Genomic DNA, 16,501 nt, shown 5'->3' on the forward strand with positions numbered 1-16,501 from the left:
TAAACCTCTTATTTATATATATATATATATATATATATATATATATATATATATATATAGCTTGTGCTGCTCAGTATGTTTTGTACATAACTGACAATAAACTAATGAGCCACAGAAATGGCAAATATGTTGCAACATCATTTTGCCTTCTTTTGTTTTTCTTGTATGTTCAGGTCTCCTGCCAGGCTTTGGGTTGAGTAAAGTGTTAAGTGTCTGAGTGGGAGGGTAAATGAGCATTTTTCCTCCACTCTCACTCTCACCTTTTAAAAAGTTTTTGTGTTAGGAGCAGCACGACAAAAAGCCCATGGATTTCACCCGCTGTGTGCTACTTATGTAATAAGTGAAGTTAGTTTGTTTTGATGAGCTCTTGTCAGATTCCCAGACTGTAAACCTTGTTTGTGGGCCTGCTCAGTTTTAATTCATTCAAAGATGCTTCTCCCTTTGCTGTTCCTCTTAAAATGTGAGGTAGCTTTGGAATTAATGAGTTGCTGTCAAGGGTTGCGGGCCTCTGGGAAATTTCTGATGTGAAATGTCTTGTTTAAATGATGAATATATTTGTGTCTTAGTCACTTTAGATTTTCTTGTGCATCAAACAGCTTCCTCTCATGACAGGCTCAGTTGTTAGTCCTTACAGGTTCATGTCAGGATCATTTATCGGAGCATTAGTAAATAGTCTGTGTGTTATATTGTGCAGTGATCCTGGCCAAGTATGGAATGGATGGGAAAAGAGACACTCGACCACTGGAGAGCAACCACCTGAAGGACCATGACACCAAAGAGGGAGACATATTTGATGATCCCAGGCTGGACAAACTGTGGAACAAGGTGTGTATGTGTGCAAAAGAGGGAGGAAGAAAAATATTAAAGTATATTTTGGAATTGGTTCCTCGATTATATGCCTTCTTTTTTAAGTATTAGTGCTCCCAGTTGCAGCTGGCGACTGTTACATAAAATAAAGACATATACCTAAAAATGAGCTAAAAAAGAATTGTCACCCAATATCACTTAAAAAATCAGGTGCATCAAATGTTTTACAAAGTTAAACGCTTTTTCAGGTTACAGTTGCAGAGTTCTCGCACAGCAGCACCAATCTTTGAATGCAGCTTTTACATACGTAACTGTACTTTTAAAAACCCATTATTTTCAAAAGCTTAAGCTTTGGCAACTTTGTTTTGAACTTTGACAATAAGGAAGCAGTTAGGTAGGGAAAGAAAGTACAGCAAAGTTTTACTGGGTTTTTGTTTTTGTGAAAAGAAACTACTGTGTTTGAAAAAAAACTATGAAAATGTGCAATGACCACTATATGTGAAATTTTTATCTAGTGGAGTGGTATTAAAATGTTTCACTGCAATTCATATAAATGCAAACATTTAAATCTTTAATATTTATTATTGCAGCTGAAAGCAATACAACTTTTACCTTTGGACGATATATTTCTGGTTTCCTAAGAAAATTTCCTCCCATGTGCAAAATATTCAATTTATTCAGTGTAAAATGGTCTATTGTCGTCTTGTGTTTTGACAGCCCATTGAGTTTACTGATTTTCAAATGTTTATATTATAGGCATTACCACTTAGACCTTCTCAAACATGAAGTCACTGATCCGTTTTGGACCACCACTACCTGTCTTTTTTCTCAGTCTAAAATGTGTCTGTACATCTCCTGCTGCTTTTGAGACTTATTTTTTCTTGCTGTCTCCAATGACTGTTCCCCCACCAGGCCAAGAGCTCAGGGAAGTTCTCCAACGAGGAGTTGCTGAGCCTGAAGAGGGAGTTCCAGCATCACAAGGACAAGATCCATGAGTACAACATCCTCATGGATACCGTCAGCAGGACCGAGGGTGAGTTGCATGAATCACAGCCTTTGCTCTGCTGCAGAGCAGAGGTGTCACACAGGCTTAGTTTTATTGGTGTTTTCTGAGGCCAAGTTTATGAGCCTTTAAGCCCTGTCCTCCTTCCCCCACTATATATCAGGCCGGTTTCCAAAGCAAATTAATGCAAAGTATTGCACCTCGTCACCCTCTTTTGCCCTAATTTGACTGGTACCATCTCTGCTGTTAAGTCAGTCATCCATCAAAAATCAGCACCATGTCTGAAGAGCTCTCTCTCTGTTAGTAGACTTGTGGTCCTGTAACGTAGGTGGCCGGTATCGGACTGCACATGTTGCCACCCACCGCTCTGTGCTCTATCAGGGCTTGTCACATCACATCAAGCTGTGAGTTTTAAGCCGAGCTGACACACACACAGCTGAGCTATGTTTCAGATAGATGTGGGGACGACAGGCACGTCTCCTTCGGATGCGACTGACACTACACAGCTGTTTTCTGCCAGAACTTTTCTGCAGAGCAAGCCGGAGGTGTTTTTCTGCTTGTCTGATGCATTTAAATATTGAGCCAGTCACATGTTGCTTTGAGGGGTCTCTCCGTGCACCTCCACAACACCACCGCCGCCATCCGCTGCCTGTCAGGGCTCCGTAGTCTTCATTTCATCTTAGCTTTGCCTTTTTCTTTTGATCCAAATGTCAACGATTATCACTGAGTTCGTGTGGCGCTGTTCAGTTTTTCTTTGTCCGCTTTTTACCTCCTCACCTTTTTCTAGGGTGAGACAGAAAGTTATTTCATAACCACACTGTCATATTAACCGGTAAGATTAAGCTCATAGGCTACTCAAGGTTCTTATGAAAAACTAAATGTGATGTATCAAGAAAAAGCCAGTCTTGTCATAAAAATGTTTTATAGTTAGTACTAAACTCTCCTTATTAAATGATGTTTTTCTTTACCTCTTTTATTGCTTTAATATCTTTCCGCCTCTTTCTTCTCTCTATTCCTTGTGGTTTCATCCCTCCTTCATTTCCTATACTCTCCTCTGCCCACGCTCCCATCTAATCCACACACCCAACCCCGTCGGCTTTTGACTCCTAACCTGCCCCGTCACCTCCTCACCCCCTCTGATTTCCCTCCGTCTGTTCGCCTCAACAGAAATACACAAAAATGTGATCTCTCCCCTGGAGGGCGACGCCAAAGAGCACGTGCTGCACCAGAAGCACACAGACCTGAAGCAGAAAATGAGAGACCTCAACCAGGGCTTCGAGCGCCTCCGTAAGCTCAGCCACGAGGGCTTCACTGAAGACAGTGGTGAGAGAGAGAGAAATCACACACACACACACAACACACAGCTTGTCTCTGTCTGCATCTCAGCCTCAGTCCACACTTATCTCATCAGCTTAATCACTGGGATTTGTGATCACAATAACACACTCTGTCATATCACTGTTGATGAGTGTTGATATGCTGGTGGCTTAACTCGAGTGTTTAGTGCTTTTAGTTTCAAATTGAATATATCTCTAAAATGGAAAGGATGTGAAAATGGTTATTTAAAGAAGCCCACACTGCTGCATCCAGCCAGTAAACAAGCTACTCCTTGTTCTATTTAACTCGGGAAAACATTCACCACTCTCTCACGATTACATTTTCTTGTAGTTGGTAGTCTTGTCTCATATTCCCTGCTGCTTTTGGTAGGGTGTACTGCAGAGTTTGCGTGGGGTCTCGGTTGTGCAGGTTTCAGCGGGAGTCTGTCTGGGAGTTTAGATGAAGATGATGTTCCTGCTGCTTATCATACCGACTCCTTTACTTCCTCTCTCCTAATTCCCCTCCAGGTTGTTTCTCTCTCAACCACTTGTTCTCATCTTCCCCTCACTTCCTTTCTCCTCTTGCACAAAACAGTCTAAATCTCCTCCTCCCTGTTTTCTCCATCTGGTTTTCTTATACGTCGTGGTTTTGTAGTACTTTTAGAGTTGTGAAAGTAAAGAGGAATCTGTGACGGCGCCTCAAGCTGAGATGTGAATGCAAGCAATTTTGTTCTTTCATATTGTGTGCCTACACCAAATGATTGAATAACTAAGGTAGCTCATTGTTGTGATTGTATCTTATAAAACATCTGCGTATTGGTGAGGCTCCAAACTGTCTCCTTGGACTGTTCTCCCTTTATCTTCCTTTACGTCGGTTCTTCCTCCGTAGAGTTTCGTGAGCCCCGTGTGATTGAACTATGGGAGGCTGCGAAGAGAGCCAACCTTAGCGAAGATGAGCTGGACTCCCTCAAGGTAGGTCTTGTGACAGTTTTTTTTTGTTTTTGTTTTTTTTTGGATACTTCTGCTTTCACCAATTTCTTTCTCGATAACACTTTGCACACAACACATTGTTTTATCGCAGCTGCACTCTTAGAATACAATTATTGAAAACTTTTTGCTCTTTTGGCTTACCATGCTTGTGTATAGTAAGCCATAAAGCCTGGAGTGCACTTGATGAGGATCACATTTTATGCATTAGACATTTGAAATGCAAAAGTATTCCACTCTCCTATATCTCATTGTGCTCCTTTCACCCGTTGTCCCATGAGCAGAGAATAACAATGAAGAACTCAATTTCAGTTCAATTTCTTTAAAGATTTCTAGCTTCAAGATCAGATGTATCACAGGGAAACATTCAGCTAGACTTTTCTGTAACATTTCCTCTCTTGTCACTACTTTAGATGCATATTAGTTCCCCCTGCGCAGCTGTGCATGTAATTGAAGGTGAACTGAGCTTACTCCCCTCTGTGTTTGCTGCCCTCCTTTCCTTGTTCACTTAGGAGGAGCTGCGTCACTTTGAGACCAAGGTGGAGAAGCACAGCCATTACCAGGAGCAGCTGGAGCTTTCCCACCAGAAGCTGCGACATGTGGAGGCTTTAGGAGACAAAGAGCACATCAAGAAGAACCAGGAAAAGTACAACACACTCGCTGAGAAGACCAGGGAGATGGGCTACAAGGTAAGGAGGGATAAAGGGTTTTGTGTTAGCCCTTTCCATCAAACACCACAAATCTACTGTCCAATAGCCGAGTAAGAACTAATAATGGTGCGAAAAGGGCAAGGGATAAAACATTGCTATAGTGCTGAGAAAATGCAGTAAAGAAATAGGGGGCAATGGTTAACAATGCCCTGATAGTGTTCCTGTCGTAGAAGAGTCTCTTGTAATAAACAAAAGGAGTTGGAAAGAAATGGTTCTGCTCAAACCTTGTACAATGAACATTTCTGCTAATCCTGTTAATCTCTGTTGATATTCCCACATATAACTGTGCTCATCGGAAAAAAAATATGCTTATATCCATATGTATTCAAAAGAACTAGGATAATGGCATGTTAATTAGAGATCAATCTTAAGCAATTTATTATTTATGAGATTGATTTATAAATGTGTCACATTTTATTCATCTTTAAGATGGGGATGTTAAAATATAGCATCCAAAATTAAATTAAATACCACAAGGTATTAACATATATCATCAATCATATATAACAAACATTAAAAACACAGTATAAATAAAATAGTACATACAAAGCCAAGTGTGGTTAGATACCTTTTCTATAAGATTGACATTGCAGAAGATTGACTATCTGAATCTTAATTTACCATGAAAGCAACCAAAACCTTAACTAGTAAAGTGCACAATTATGACTATTAATGTCAGCCACCACACAAACAGCTACAGATCTACAGCAGTTAAATGATCACATATATGTCTTTCATTGTCTGATTTCAGATGAAGAAACATATGCAGGACTTGTCCAACAAGATCTCTCAGCAGGGACTTGAGCACAATGAGCTCTGAGAGGCTCGGATCATCGTGTCATTGAAGGTTGAATGAACTGAAATAATTCCCTCCACAACCACACACACACACACACGTTACATTCTCCCATTCCCCTTAACTACTGTAAAAAAAAAAAAAATAATCAATGTTTTCTACTTTTCTAGTGTTACTAGTTGTTGATTTGTTTAGAAATGAAAATGAATGAATTGTGGTTTTTTTGTACATATTATACAAATGAGAGATTTCTTATAAATCAGGCGGACTTATTGTGATGACTTACTGGTCACATTATCAGTCATGGTACAGATCAGATAAAGGTGGAATAGTTTTTAGTCTGGTTCTCTGCAGCAACACTTATTTGTACAACCAATGACAGTGTAGAAGAAATGTCTGGGTGAGAATGTGCTCAGAGAAAGCCAACTTTTGTGTGGGTGGCTGAGGAGCTGAGTTACTCTTGATGTAGATGTGCAAATGATGTAGTTTAGCTGCTAAGGGATGGTTCAGGTCCTGGGAAACAGCCTACCGACTGCATGAGAACTTCATCCTGTGGGAATATTGGCACTTTGGTGGCCAGACAATTTGTCCGCACCCGTCTGTCATTAGCTGTGCAAGTAATACATGCTGCATCAGATAAGCTGTTACTACTGGAGTAACTCATAGCTTGGTTTGCTGAAATATTGTATATTGAATAATATTGTGAGAGTTACTGCTATTGTCTAATCAATATAAAATGAAGAATGCTTTGCAGATTCAGGTTAGAAGCACTGAAACCTAAAATGTAACAGCAACCTTTAATATTCAATAAGATACAGGTGGCAGAAACATACAAACTGTAATATTTTAAAAATATAGTTGAATATCATTCATATTGTATTGGCATAAATAAAAGCAGTTACTATTTACACGTCCTGTAGAGAAATCGACCCCTTTGCCAATGCTAACCCTGTAGCGGCATTAACAAGCCGTTCTTAGTCAAATTTAAAGTTTGTCTAACTCATCCTCACGTTGTGTTTTTTTCTCATCATCTTCTCCTCAGACACAGTGGTAGGGAACCGCCATCATAAAAATAAATTGGCATCAAATATTGGGCAATTTGTCCTGATGATATCAAGAGGGAGGTGAGAAATTGGAACACCCACTGTGCTTTTCCATTCATCAATTCCTGCCCTCTCACAGAGCAGAAGCAGAGACATTGATTACTGTGATGAATAATGTTACTGGCTGGCTGATTACTCAGTCATGTCCTGCTTGGGCCACATGGGTCTGGATTAATGTAATTTGCTCCTGAGATATAACTCTAAGCTGCTTATTTCAATCGAATGCTTTTAAGCTCTGATGTGGAATGATAGCCAAGCAAGCTGGGACTCTTAACAGTGTCAGTGTGATGAGGGGGGGCTTGATTTCATTGTGTGGTCATTTTCTGCTTCAATCCTGTGATAGATCATTTCAATATAAACAGTGGCAGTGTGCGACCTCTTGATAAGAGAGGTAACAACAGATAGAGCCACACCACAGTCTGAAGAAAGTAGATCTAAATTCCAGCTTAACAAAGTACAACTTGATGCCAAGCAATGCTGCTGTCTATCTTTGTCTCTATAATATCAGTGGTAAACATTAGTCTTTGGTGCCATTCACTCATAATTAATGACATTTATACCAATGCTCAACAGTCAACCTGAGAGAATATTCCTCCAACCTCAGCCGACATAAGTGCCATGCAGCCAAAAAAAAGTAACAATTCTGGGTTAAAGGTCATCAAGAGAAATGCAGGAAAGCACTAATTTAAGTACAAGTATATGAGAAGAAACAACAGAACACAAAACACATCCAAGATGGCAGCTGCATAAGAGATTTCCCAGACATTTCCTGTTTTTTGTATTTTTTTAGTGGAATGGATTGTTGGTGGGGAAACTGCTGTACACTGGCACAACTGTGGGTGTGTTTAAGTGCAACGATGATTGCCATGATGAACAACTGCAATTGAGCATTTTAGCTTATTCAGAGAGATGGAGAGAATGAGTAATGAAAACAAGTTTGAAGTGGCAACGAGTTGGGCGTTGCAGAGTCAGTTTGGTGGCCCTCGTCGCCTGCTCTCCAGTTGAGTCAGTCTGTCCTCCCTGCCCTGAACATGCTCCGCCCCCACTCTCTGAGCTGTTTCCATGGCAGTGATGTCGAGGTGGGCGTACCTGATGGAGCCCTCTTCTGGTTGAGAAATTGGTGGTAGAGGAGGAGGAGAAAAGAGAAAATGTTGTTTCTGCTTTGTATTCTTTCACATACAGGAAATACATACAGTGACCTGTCATTACCTAAAGTGCGTTGTTCAGTTACTTTGTACTTTGTATTAACTGAACCATACACTTCTCTTGTATCACATTGTCTGCATTGGTAGTACTGGAATATAACTGTAAACCATTCTTTTTATCTGACTGTAAAAATGCATACATTTATTTGAAGATGTTCTATTTAATTTGCCAATTCACACCTGAGAACTTTAACACATTTGGACTGTTATGTCACTGTTATATGTGATTGTACCACATAAATTAGCCTCTGAACAATGTTTTTTTACGCAAATAAATTGTTTCCCCATTCATTCAGTGTACCGATCTGTCCCTCTTTGATTTGAACGGCAGAAAAAACATCTCCAGACACTTTTTCAAATACAGCCGGTAGATGCAGAGAGGCAGAGGTAAGCAGGAAAATAAGCAGCAATAGCAGAATTCTCTCAACCAAACAAAATGTAAAAGAAAAGGGGTTTGTACTTTTGTTTGTCTGTCATAATATTAACTGTGTCATCTATTGTTTTGGTTGTACATTTGTAAGAATCAGTACAGGTACTTTACGGGTAGCAGAGACATGGGATGCAAAAGCTGCCATTCCAACAGAAGCCAGACAGAAAAGAAAGCAGCAATAGGAAAAGACAAACAGAGATCTAAAACAGCCATTTCAGGCTTGGTGTCCTTACTGGGTCTGCAGAGCTGCAAAGTGTTACCTCTGACAGCACTGCACCGACTGGAGACTGGAGCTGATCTGGGCTCCTGCAGGTCCAGCTCCGTGTAGAGGAGCTCTCTGTTAGTTTTAGCTGGCAGGGGGCTAATGGGGATGTTAACATAATTACCAGTGCTGTCACTATGGAGCCCAGTGTCCAGGGACACAGACAGAGGAGATTCATGGGCAGACTGGAACATACCTGAGGAAGAAATCCAATCTTTAACAGGTTGAACATTTGATCCCAGACCAGCGGAATAAAGTGTCAGCGGAAAAACACCAAAAGACAAATGGCTTTTATCTGGAATACTTCACATCCACAATTCACTTGTCAGAAATGTTCTTACCACAGGCTGATGTTGGCCTATGCTTGCTCAGTCCGACAGGCAGGGGTGGAGGTGCAGAGGGTGGCAGAGAGGGCAGCAACCTCTTCAGACCTGCCAGTTTATCACCAACATGCCCAACGTAATCATATTCCTCACTCACACAGAGAGGACGATCTGAGAAACACATTTTGAGCCCAACTATTACTTAAGTATAAGTAATACAAATTCAATACATTCAAAATTTAAAAAAAGTATGTATTTGTATAAGTAGTATCAGCAGAATATACTAAAAGTAGTTTAATCAATGCAATGCATCATATTTTATAAACTACTTAAAATTTTAATGTGAAAGAAACTAGTAAATGTCAAATAAATGTAGTGGAGAGAAATGTACAATATTTACTTCTGAAATGTATGGAATAGTAGTATATAGTGGCATAAAATGGAACTATTAAAGCAAAGTACAAGTTCCTCAAAATTAAAAAGTACACCACACCACCACAGTGTAAGACCCAGGCACACTAATTGCACTCCCAAACACACCTTGTATATCTGCAGAAGGTGACAGGCCTGTCGGTGAGTTGGCAACCTAGAACATAAAATTTTTTTTTTTTGAGATTAAGATTTTTATCTTAATTTTACACTGCATACGTTTTAGGTAATAAGCTTGTTTGATGTTCTTGTCATGTTTGATTTAAAGTGATACTATTTAACTGTGCTAATTACAGGATAAAGCCACATTGATTTGCCTTTATTTCCCAAGATTCTCTTGAGTTAATTGCTCTTAAAAAACATCATAATTTTCATCTATGACTTGTTTGAATGTAGTGCAATAGCAGTAGCAGTTTAAAGGTAAAATAAAATAAGCAAATTTACTCATTAATGTCAGTTACACAGCATCTAACTAAAGTTTGCTAATATTACTGGCCATAGCAGACCAATATAAGCTCTGAGTGAATTGAAATGCAAGGGTGTGGCTTTATTGTTCAGGAATCCAACTTTTCATTTCTAAGAGGAAAGAGTGTGTTGTTTCTTTTACCAAATGTTACTTTAGTCTTGCTTTAAGCACACAGAGCTCTTTTATGGCTCCATAAAGACACAGAACTAAAATAGGTGGGTAAAATCTGACCTGAGTCGTTAAGCACCTGTTCCTCGCTGACCGCCACTGCTCTGGTGTAATGTAGTTGTCATGACCGCACTGGGTGGGGAGACAAGAGAAGTTGGAGATGTCTTAAGCAGCTGTGGACAGAACGACTTTGAAAAGGATTGATTAGGAGAAAGAAGGAAAGGGAGAGCGAGTGAGGGGACGAGGTGAAGAAAAAAAGGTGATACAGTGCTGTGAGGACAGACCTGACATCTTTAGGAGGTGGCAGGTGGGAGACAAAAGGGTGGCTGGCTCAGAAGACATCTCTGACAGTGTGTCCCAATTTATCAGTTTCATCTGCTCCAGAGCAGCTAATAACTAGCAGCAGATTCAAGCTTCAGGAATATTATCTGTCATACGGTTTGTTTCAAAAGGACCTAATACAACTTGTGGAATCAAGCATTGTCTCATTACCCGACATGAAGGATGTGTAGCTTTTGTCACATTGAACCACTGAGTCGAGGAATGATGAGCAAAGAAAACTCATTGGTGTTTCATACAACAGGATTCTCCTCTGCGAGGGTTTCTGTCGGTTTCATCACTATTCATTAACTTACTTGGTCCCCTTTTGCTCTCCAGCATAGACATGATGTATAATATACACACGCACTCCTACACAAGCTGTCAAAAATCACAAGACATGCTGTTTCCTCTCCTGCTCTGACGATTATTTGCTCGATACAAGGGGAAAGCGCCTTTCACAACCCTTCAGAAAATTAATTAGACAATGTGGAGTGTCTTCCAAGGGCTTTTGAGGTTTTGGACAAAAGTATCAAAGGGAAAACAACCGGCTCTGGACATGTTTGTGATGGAAACACACATCTAATTTTTTACAATTGGTGTTCTTCTGTATTAGCGGTTTAGTGCCTCAGCGGGTGGCACTGTCACCTCACAGTGAGAGGATTCGATTCACGGTCACTCTGTCTGGTGTTTGAATCTTCTCACCCATGTTTCTACGCCCTGTGGTTTTCAGACCAAAGACATGCAAAGTCACTTGGACTGGAGACGAAAGTGCCCATATGGAAGGTGCCGAGGAGGCGTGCTGTGATTGCATGACACACTGCAGTACAGAATGACCTGGCATATGGTCTCAAAAAGCTAGCTCAACAAATGGTTAAAAGAAGGTTTGTTCTTTCAATGCTCCAGTGTTGTGATTCCCAGGTTGAATTTAAGAAGTATCCTCGTATATTTTATGCAGAAATTATTATGTTTAGTGGTTTTTCTGCCCCTGTGGCAAGCCTTGCTCAGCATTGTACAGTGTTTTCAGCCTCTTTATGAGCCTTTAAGCCATTGATGACTGTAAATCACAGTTACAAAGGCAGCCACCCGAGTGAGTCATTAGTTTGAATAGCAAGTACCAGTGTGTATGTGAAAAGTCAAGATAATTGCTGCTTAAACTGCTGGTGCATCAGTCGCAAATACTGCACAATTACGTAATACAGCCAAAAGTTAAGACTTGCAAAATCTAAACAGGAAAACTGCATTAAAGAAGTAGACCCTCATTAAGACTGACTAAAAGACACTTAATGGGCACTTTGCTGAACAAAACTCCAACCTATGACCTCAAAAAGGACCAAGTTGAATCAACATCTCATTCAGTATAAACTAAAAGGACGACCATTGCAAGCTTGAACAAATTGGCACCAGCAACTTAGGCATTTCACATCTCAGGCTCTGTTAAGTCTAAAAGTAGGCTTTGATAGGTGGAGTTCACTGATGTGTTTGAGGGCTGTAGTACTAGGTCCTGCACTTTGTTCCTGTTGTTTCCTTTCCATTCATTATGGATTGAATTCCATTATGTATTAGTGTATTAGTTTATCTTCAGGTTTTAGAAAATGGCCTCAAAGGTAATAAGCTTTTTTTGCCCTCATGACGGTGTAGTAAACTAAAGTTTGACTGTATTATTAAATAACTGTAGCTAAGACTGGACCTAAATGTGCAGAGCCTTATATCTCCATGTTAAAAATTTGACCAGGATCAAACAGATGTAGCCAGCAGTGCCCCAAAAAGCACGCTTGTGTACAGGCAGGCGTATAGACACACAACGACTCCATGCAATTGCTAACCTGCAGCCTTTGATCAGAGCCAGGGACAGCAGACGAAGTGCCAAATCTATCAACGCAAATAACAGCCTGCCCTGGACTCAAATCACCACTGTCTCCGACTATCAAATAACCTAAAAGGCCTTAGCCAGCCTACAGTAACAAATTAACACATAGTAGCTTACACAGTATGTCAATAACCACAGAACAAATAACGATCAAGAAAAGCACAGCAGCTCATTATAGGCCTACACAGTATGAATGAATGGATGGCATCTGATTACACAATTACATGCATTGCATAAACAATTAATTAATCATCATTCATCATCAATGGCACTGGGGCCAAATGTTACCACAAACACAGATTCCAGTAAGTGCGCATTTTCTAACATTTGAGAGGTAATTTATTAGCCGCAAAGTCATTAACGACACTGCTCAAGTCATAATGCTGTTCTGCATTGAGAATATAGCCAATCCACTGAGTCTTGTCCCATGCTACTAGTTCCTGTTGAACGCGGTATGCGAAGGCATGAAAGGACCCATCCTTAGAATCAGCTGGGCCCCAGTGCAGTGCATCAGCTGCACCGCCGGTGCTTATGCCGCTGACTCTAGCATACTAGAACCACATAGTGCCACAGAACCCCAGGAGATAATATAATAATCTATATTGCTGTAGAAATACATGAGCCAGATCAAAATCAGAGCAAATCAAGATGCAGATACTTTCTTATATCAGTCTACAGCAGTTGTCCCACTGAGGCGCCTCGACTGTAATACAGCTAAACATCTGTGACTGCAGGTGGCAACTTGGTAACCTCAGTTATATTATTGGTACTCACCATGCCTCTTTCCTCAACCCTCAACATCCAAACCACAATTCTACTGAGGAGCTCATCCTAGCTTATTAGCACAAGGGATAGTTACATAAGATCCCATTTATGAGCACAAGAATAAAAAATACCACTGTGGGATTAATAAATGCAGGCAGAAACATTAAGGAGAGATTAGCATCTGTGGGAGTGAATCCAAGAGCTTGAGTAGGTGATTAGCATGATGATTTGCAAGCATTTTGGTCCATTTCATTAAGAGTCCATACTTAATGCATATGTTAGCACAGAAACAAAACTCCCAAAGAGAACCTGAAGATGGACAATTTCTCTATAGTGCTGAGCTTAAGTTACATAATGATGAAAACATGTCTACATTTTCTTGGACTGAACTAAATTATAATAGTGATTAACCAAATCTCTTCAGGGTGATTAGACTCTAGTATTATGAAAATGTTTTTTAAAAAGTATATGTTCTCTGGTCCCACTAATAGAGCCTGTGTAACTGATGTGCTCCAAATATCTGAACAGTATTTTTATTTCATAGAAAGGCATTATACTATTTTAATTATTCTCCCTCTGATATGCTATATTGTGCTTTGTTGGTTGTATTGAAAGAGTGTGGCACTGTCTGTACCTGTGTTTCTCCACAAACCAAGCCTTCAGGCACCAGCAGGGCTCTGGGTGTGGACCTCCCCCCACTGTCCACAGAGGGCGCCCTCTCACTGCCCCAGGAGTTCGAGCGCTGCATCATGGCCTGACGGTGGGCCCTGATTCCTGTGGGGCTGTTGCTCAACCTTTGTCCCTGACTACCCCCTCCATCTACACTGCTCCTGCTGTCCCTGCCCTGCCCAGGTGGGCCTTCTTGAGAGACGGAGGGTTCCCTCAGGGAAAGGGTCTGGAGCAGACTCCTGGGAGTGTCATACCACAGTCTGAGCAGGCTGGGGATTTGATACTCCTCACTGCGCCTCCGGGACGTACAAGAGCTAGGTCTTGAGGCACAAGGGCAGGAGGAGGAGGTAGCAGAACTGTGCTCTGGGGTAAGTGTTGGCAGAGGAGGAGGAGGAGGAGGAGTGGGGGGAGGAACAGAAGGAGGTGAAGAAGGAGGAGCAGGTAAGCTGGCCAAGGAACCAAACTCCTCTCCGCCTCCCTGACTGGCTGTGTCCAGACTCCCCGTATACGAGGAGAAGCTCCCTGAGTAAGACGACTGACTGCCTGTCGCTATCCCAATCCCACTGTCTAATGAGCTCTGCCGCCCGCTGTCATGGAGACCGCGAGGATGGAGCTGGGCGGAGGATGGGCGAGTCCCGGAGCTTCCCATCACAGCAGCATAAAGCCGGTCATCTGAACTGGTCAAAGCCTTCAGCGTGGAGGAGCTTGATGCTGTCTCGTTGGAGAGGTGCGGCCTAGCTAACGGCTCCACCCAAAATGGAAGTCTGCTTCCATAGCTCGCATCTGATTGGCTGGAAGAGGAGCTGGAGATGCTGCTTTGGTCGTCCCCGGCAACAGATGTACTGCAGCTGTAAGTGGAAGCTGAAGGGGGGCAAGAAAGTTATTAGATCCTGATGAAGTGATTTATTAACCCATCTGCACACCATAAAGTAAAACTGCAATACAGAAGATTTAATCATTGTTATATAAATCATGTCTTTAATTGGGCTCTGCTTACAACATGACACTGTGAAATCAGTTTTCAGTCAATCACACTACAGTTCAAGTCTTTTGTGTTTCTGTGCAGTCGGGGCAGAAATCATGAAGCTTTTGCTCATGATTGCTCTGTGTTTTAGACGTAGTCAGCAGAAGTGAATCATTGGACTTCTGACTACACTGAGCTACACATTTCTGAGTAACACACACACGTAATTATGACATAAACCATTCCCAGAATGGCCTCATAAATATAGACCAGTGATTAAGCCTTTGTGTGGGCAGAGGACCAGCCAGGCCAAGCAAACAGAGTGCAATGATGAGTGAAAGATTCATGATGTATAACAAATCCCAAACATCATGACAGACTACATCAACATCTGAAGGTCCTAAGATGATGCATACTATCCCTCTGCTACATTGCGGAGTGATGATGAGTTATATATTAGATATATTGCCTTAGTAGTACCTTAACAGTACCTGTGCTGCTGGCGAGGCTGCAGTGAGACAACATGCTGAGTCGTTTCTCCAGCTCTGATGCTTCCTGGCTGATTCGTTCCTCTGCTGAAGCTGGGTCAGCATTGGGATCTGCAGTTCATACAGTACATACAAATTTTATACATTTTCACAGTCCATCAGCAGTTTGACTGTTGTCCAAATAGTCTTTGGCGTGAAGGAATCCACTGCAAATTTATTTTAGTTTTTTTGTAGATCAAAGTAAGATAAAACTGAATAGAAATATTTCAAGGTAATTCACATTTTACACGTTTTTTTAAAAAGGATTAAGTTATGAAAACATACTTCAGTGTGCTAGAATGTCTTTTAGAAATACACATCTCACAAAACCAGACCAGAAAAACTGTTTTGTATCTTTATAAAAATGGAAATATGAAAGCAGAAGTTGAAAGAGTGCTCCTGCATGCATCAGCCTCCTCTTTAAGATGTCTGCCATGTGTGAGTGTGTCTCCAACTGTTACACCAGCTTGTAAATTTAACATCTCCCAGTGGAGGTTATAGGCGCCTTGACTATCTGTTGGAACATCGATTTAGTGTAAAACCCTGCCAATTACACACTTAATGCCTGCTATATATACATAATGTGTGTGTGTATGTGTGTGTGCGCGCGTGCCCCTGCACATTGGGTCAGGGTGTTTGTGTGTATAGGTGTCAACAACCTAACCCCTGGATCTCTGCCTCTGGACTGCAGCAGCTAACGCTAACGTGCAGATGCCAAGTTTTTTCACTACGCTATGTGAGGTGTCAGCTAACATTTGCTAACGTTGCTGGTCTATGCTAATTATAGCGAGCTTCTTCACAGCAGTGAATGTCGTGGGGTTAGAGAGGGCCTCAGAGCAGATTGATGCCGGTTGGCTGACACTAGAATAAATGTTGCAAGGAGGCTGAAGTTAAACTTCTTTTTCCACCAATCTGATGGATCAGCTCCCTCCACCTACACAGCCTCACACATCATTTGTTTGTTTTGTTTTTGTCTGTCTAATTCAGTACTACAGGGCTTTGCATATTAATTCTGACTCTGCAACATGTATAAGGTAGCCTACCATATATATGTACAGTAAAGTTAGATTTGAAGTATTCTGATCTTTTTCTTATGCTAAAGAAACTACAGTGTAAAAATACTCCATTATAAGTACATTCAAATCTAATTAAGTACAGATGTATCAGCAACCAAGGATCAAGTATCAACAGTAAAAGAGCTCAATATGCAATAGAATGCCCCCTGTTAATATCATCATATATTAGATTATTAGATTATTACTATTATGTATTTATATACAAAAGGAATTGATATAAGCTGGTCAAGGTGGAGTTAATTGTTTAAATGTAGTTGAATATAAGTAGAAATAGCAGAAAAGGTAGTAAGGTAAGGTAAGGTAGTAA

At 41.0% G+C, this 16,501-nt stretch overlaps 2 protein-coding genes across 4 annotated transcripts in view; one reads left to right on the forward strand and one right to left on the reverse strand.

Moving 5' to 3' along the window:
• lrpap1 (low density lipoprotein receptor-related protein associated protein 1) overlaps positions 1–8,218 on the forward strand; it is a 12,302-nt gene extending 4,084 nt beyond the window's left edge. Inside the window, exons 3-8 of the mRNA XM_035661085.1 lie at positions 695–825; positions 1,720–1,840; positions 2,978–3,133; positions 4,016–4,098; positions 4,626–4,802; positions 5,575–8,218. Of these exons, the coding sequence (XP_035516978.1) occupies positions 695–825; positions 1,720–1,840; positions 2,978–3,133; positions 4,016–4,098; positions 4,626–4,802; positions 5,575–5,643 (737 nt within the window). The 3' untranslated portion in view covers positions 5,644–8,218. The remainder of the gene's footprint in view (positions 1–694; positions 826–1,719; positions 1,841–2,977; positions 3,134–4,015; positions 4,099–4,625; positions 4,803–5,574) is intronic.
• dok7 (docking protein 7) overlaps positions 5,174–16,501 on the reverse strand; it is a 24,739-nt gene continuing 13,411 nt past the window's right edge. Inside the window, exons 7-13 of one of the 3 annotated variants that reach the window (XM_035661084.1) lie at positions 15,083–15,190; positions 13,593–14,488; positions 10,069–10,137; positions 9,483–9,528; positions 8,961–9,113; positions 8,744–8,815; positions 5,174–7,824 (exon numbers count right to left, since the gene is read on the reverse strand). In XM_035661084.1, the coding sequence (XP_035516977.1) occupies positions 7,691–7,824; positions 8,744–8,815; positions 8,961–9,113; positions 9,483–9,528; positions 10,069–10,137; positions 13,593–14,488; positions 15,083–15,190 (1,478 nt within the window). In that variant the 3' untranslated portion in view covers positions 5,174–7,690. Of the gene's footprint in view, positions 7,828–8,590; positions 8,816–8,960; positions 9,114–9,482; positions 9,529–10,068; positions 10,138–13,592; positions 14,489–15,082; positions 15,191–16,501 lie in introns of all 3 variants that reach the window. The other 2 variants (XM_035661083.1, XM_035661082.1) reach the window with 2 other exon arrangements.

Source organism: Morone saxatilis, unplaced genomic scaffold, assembly GCF_004916995.1.
Source record: "Morone saxatilis isolate NCDOM2014 unplaced genomic scaffold, NCSU_SB_2.0 Contig17, whole genome shotgun sequence".
Taxonomy (NCBI): Eukaryota; Metazoa; Chordata; class Actinopteri; family Moronidae; genus Morone; species Morone saxatilis.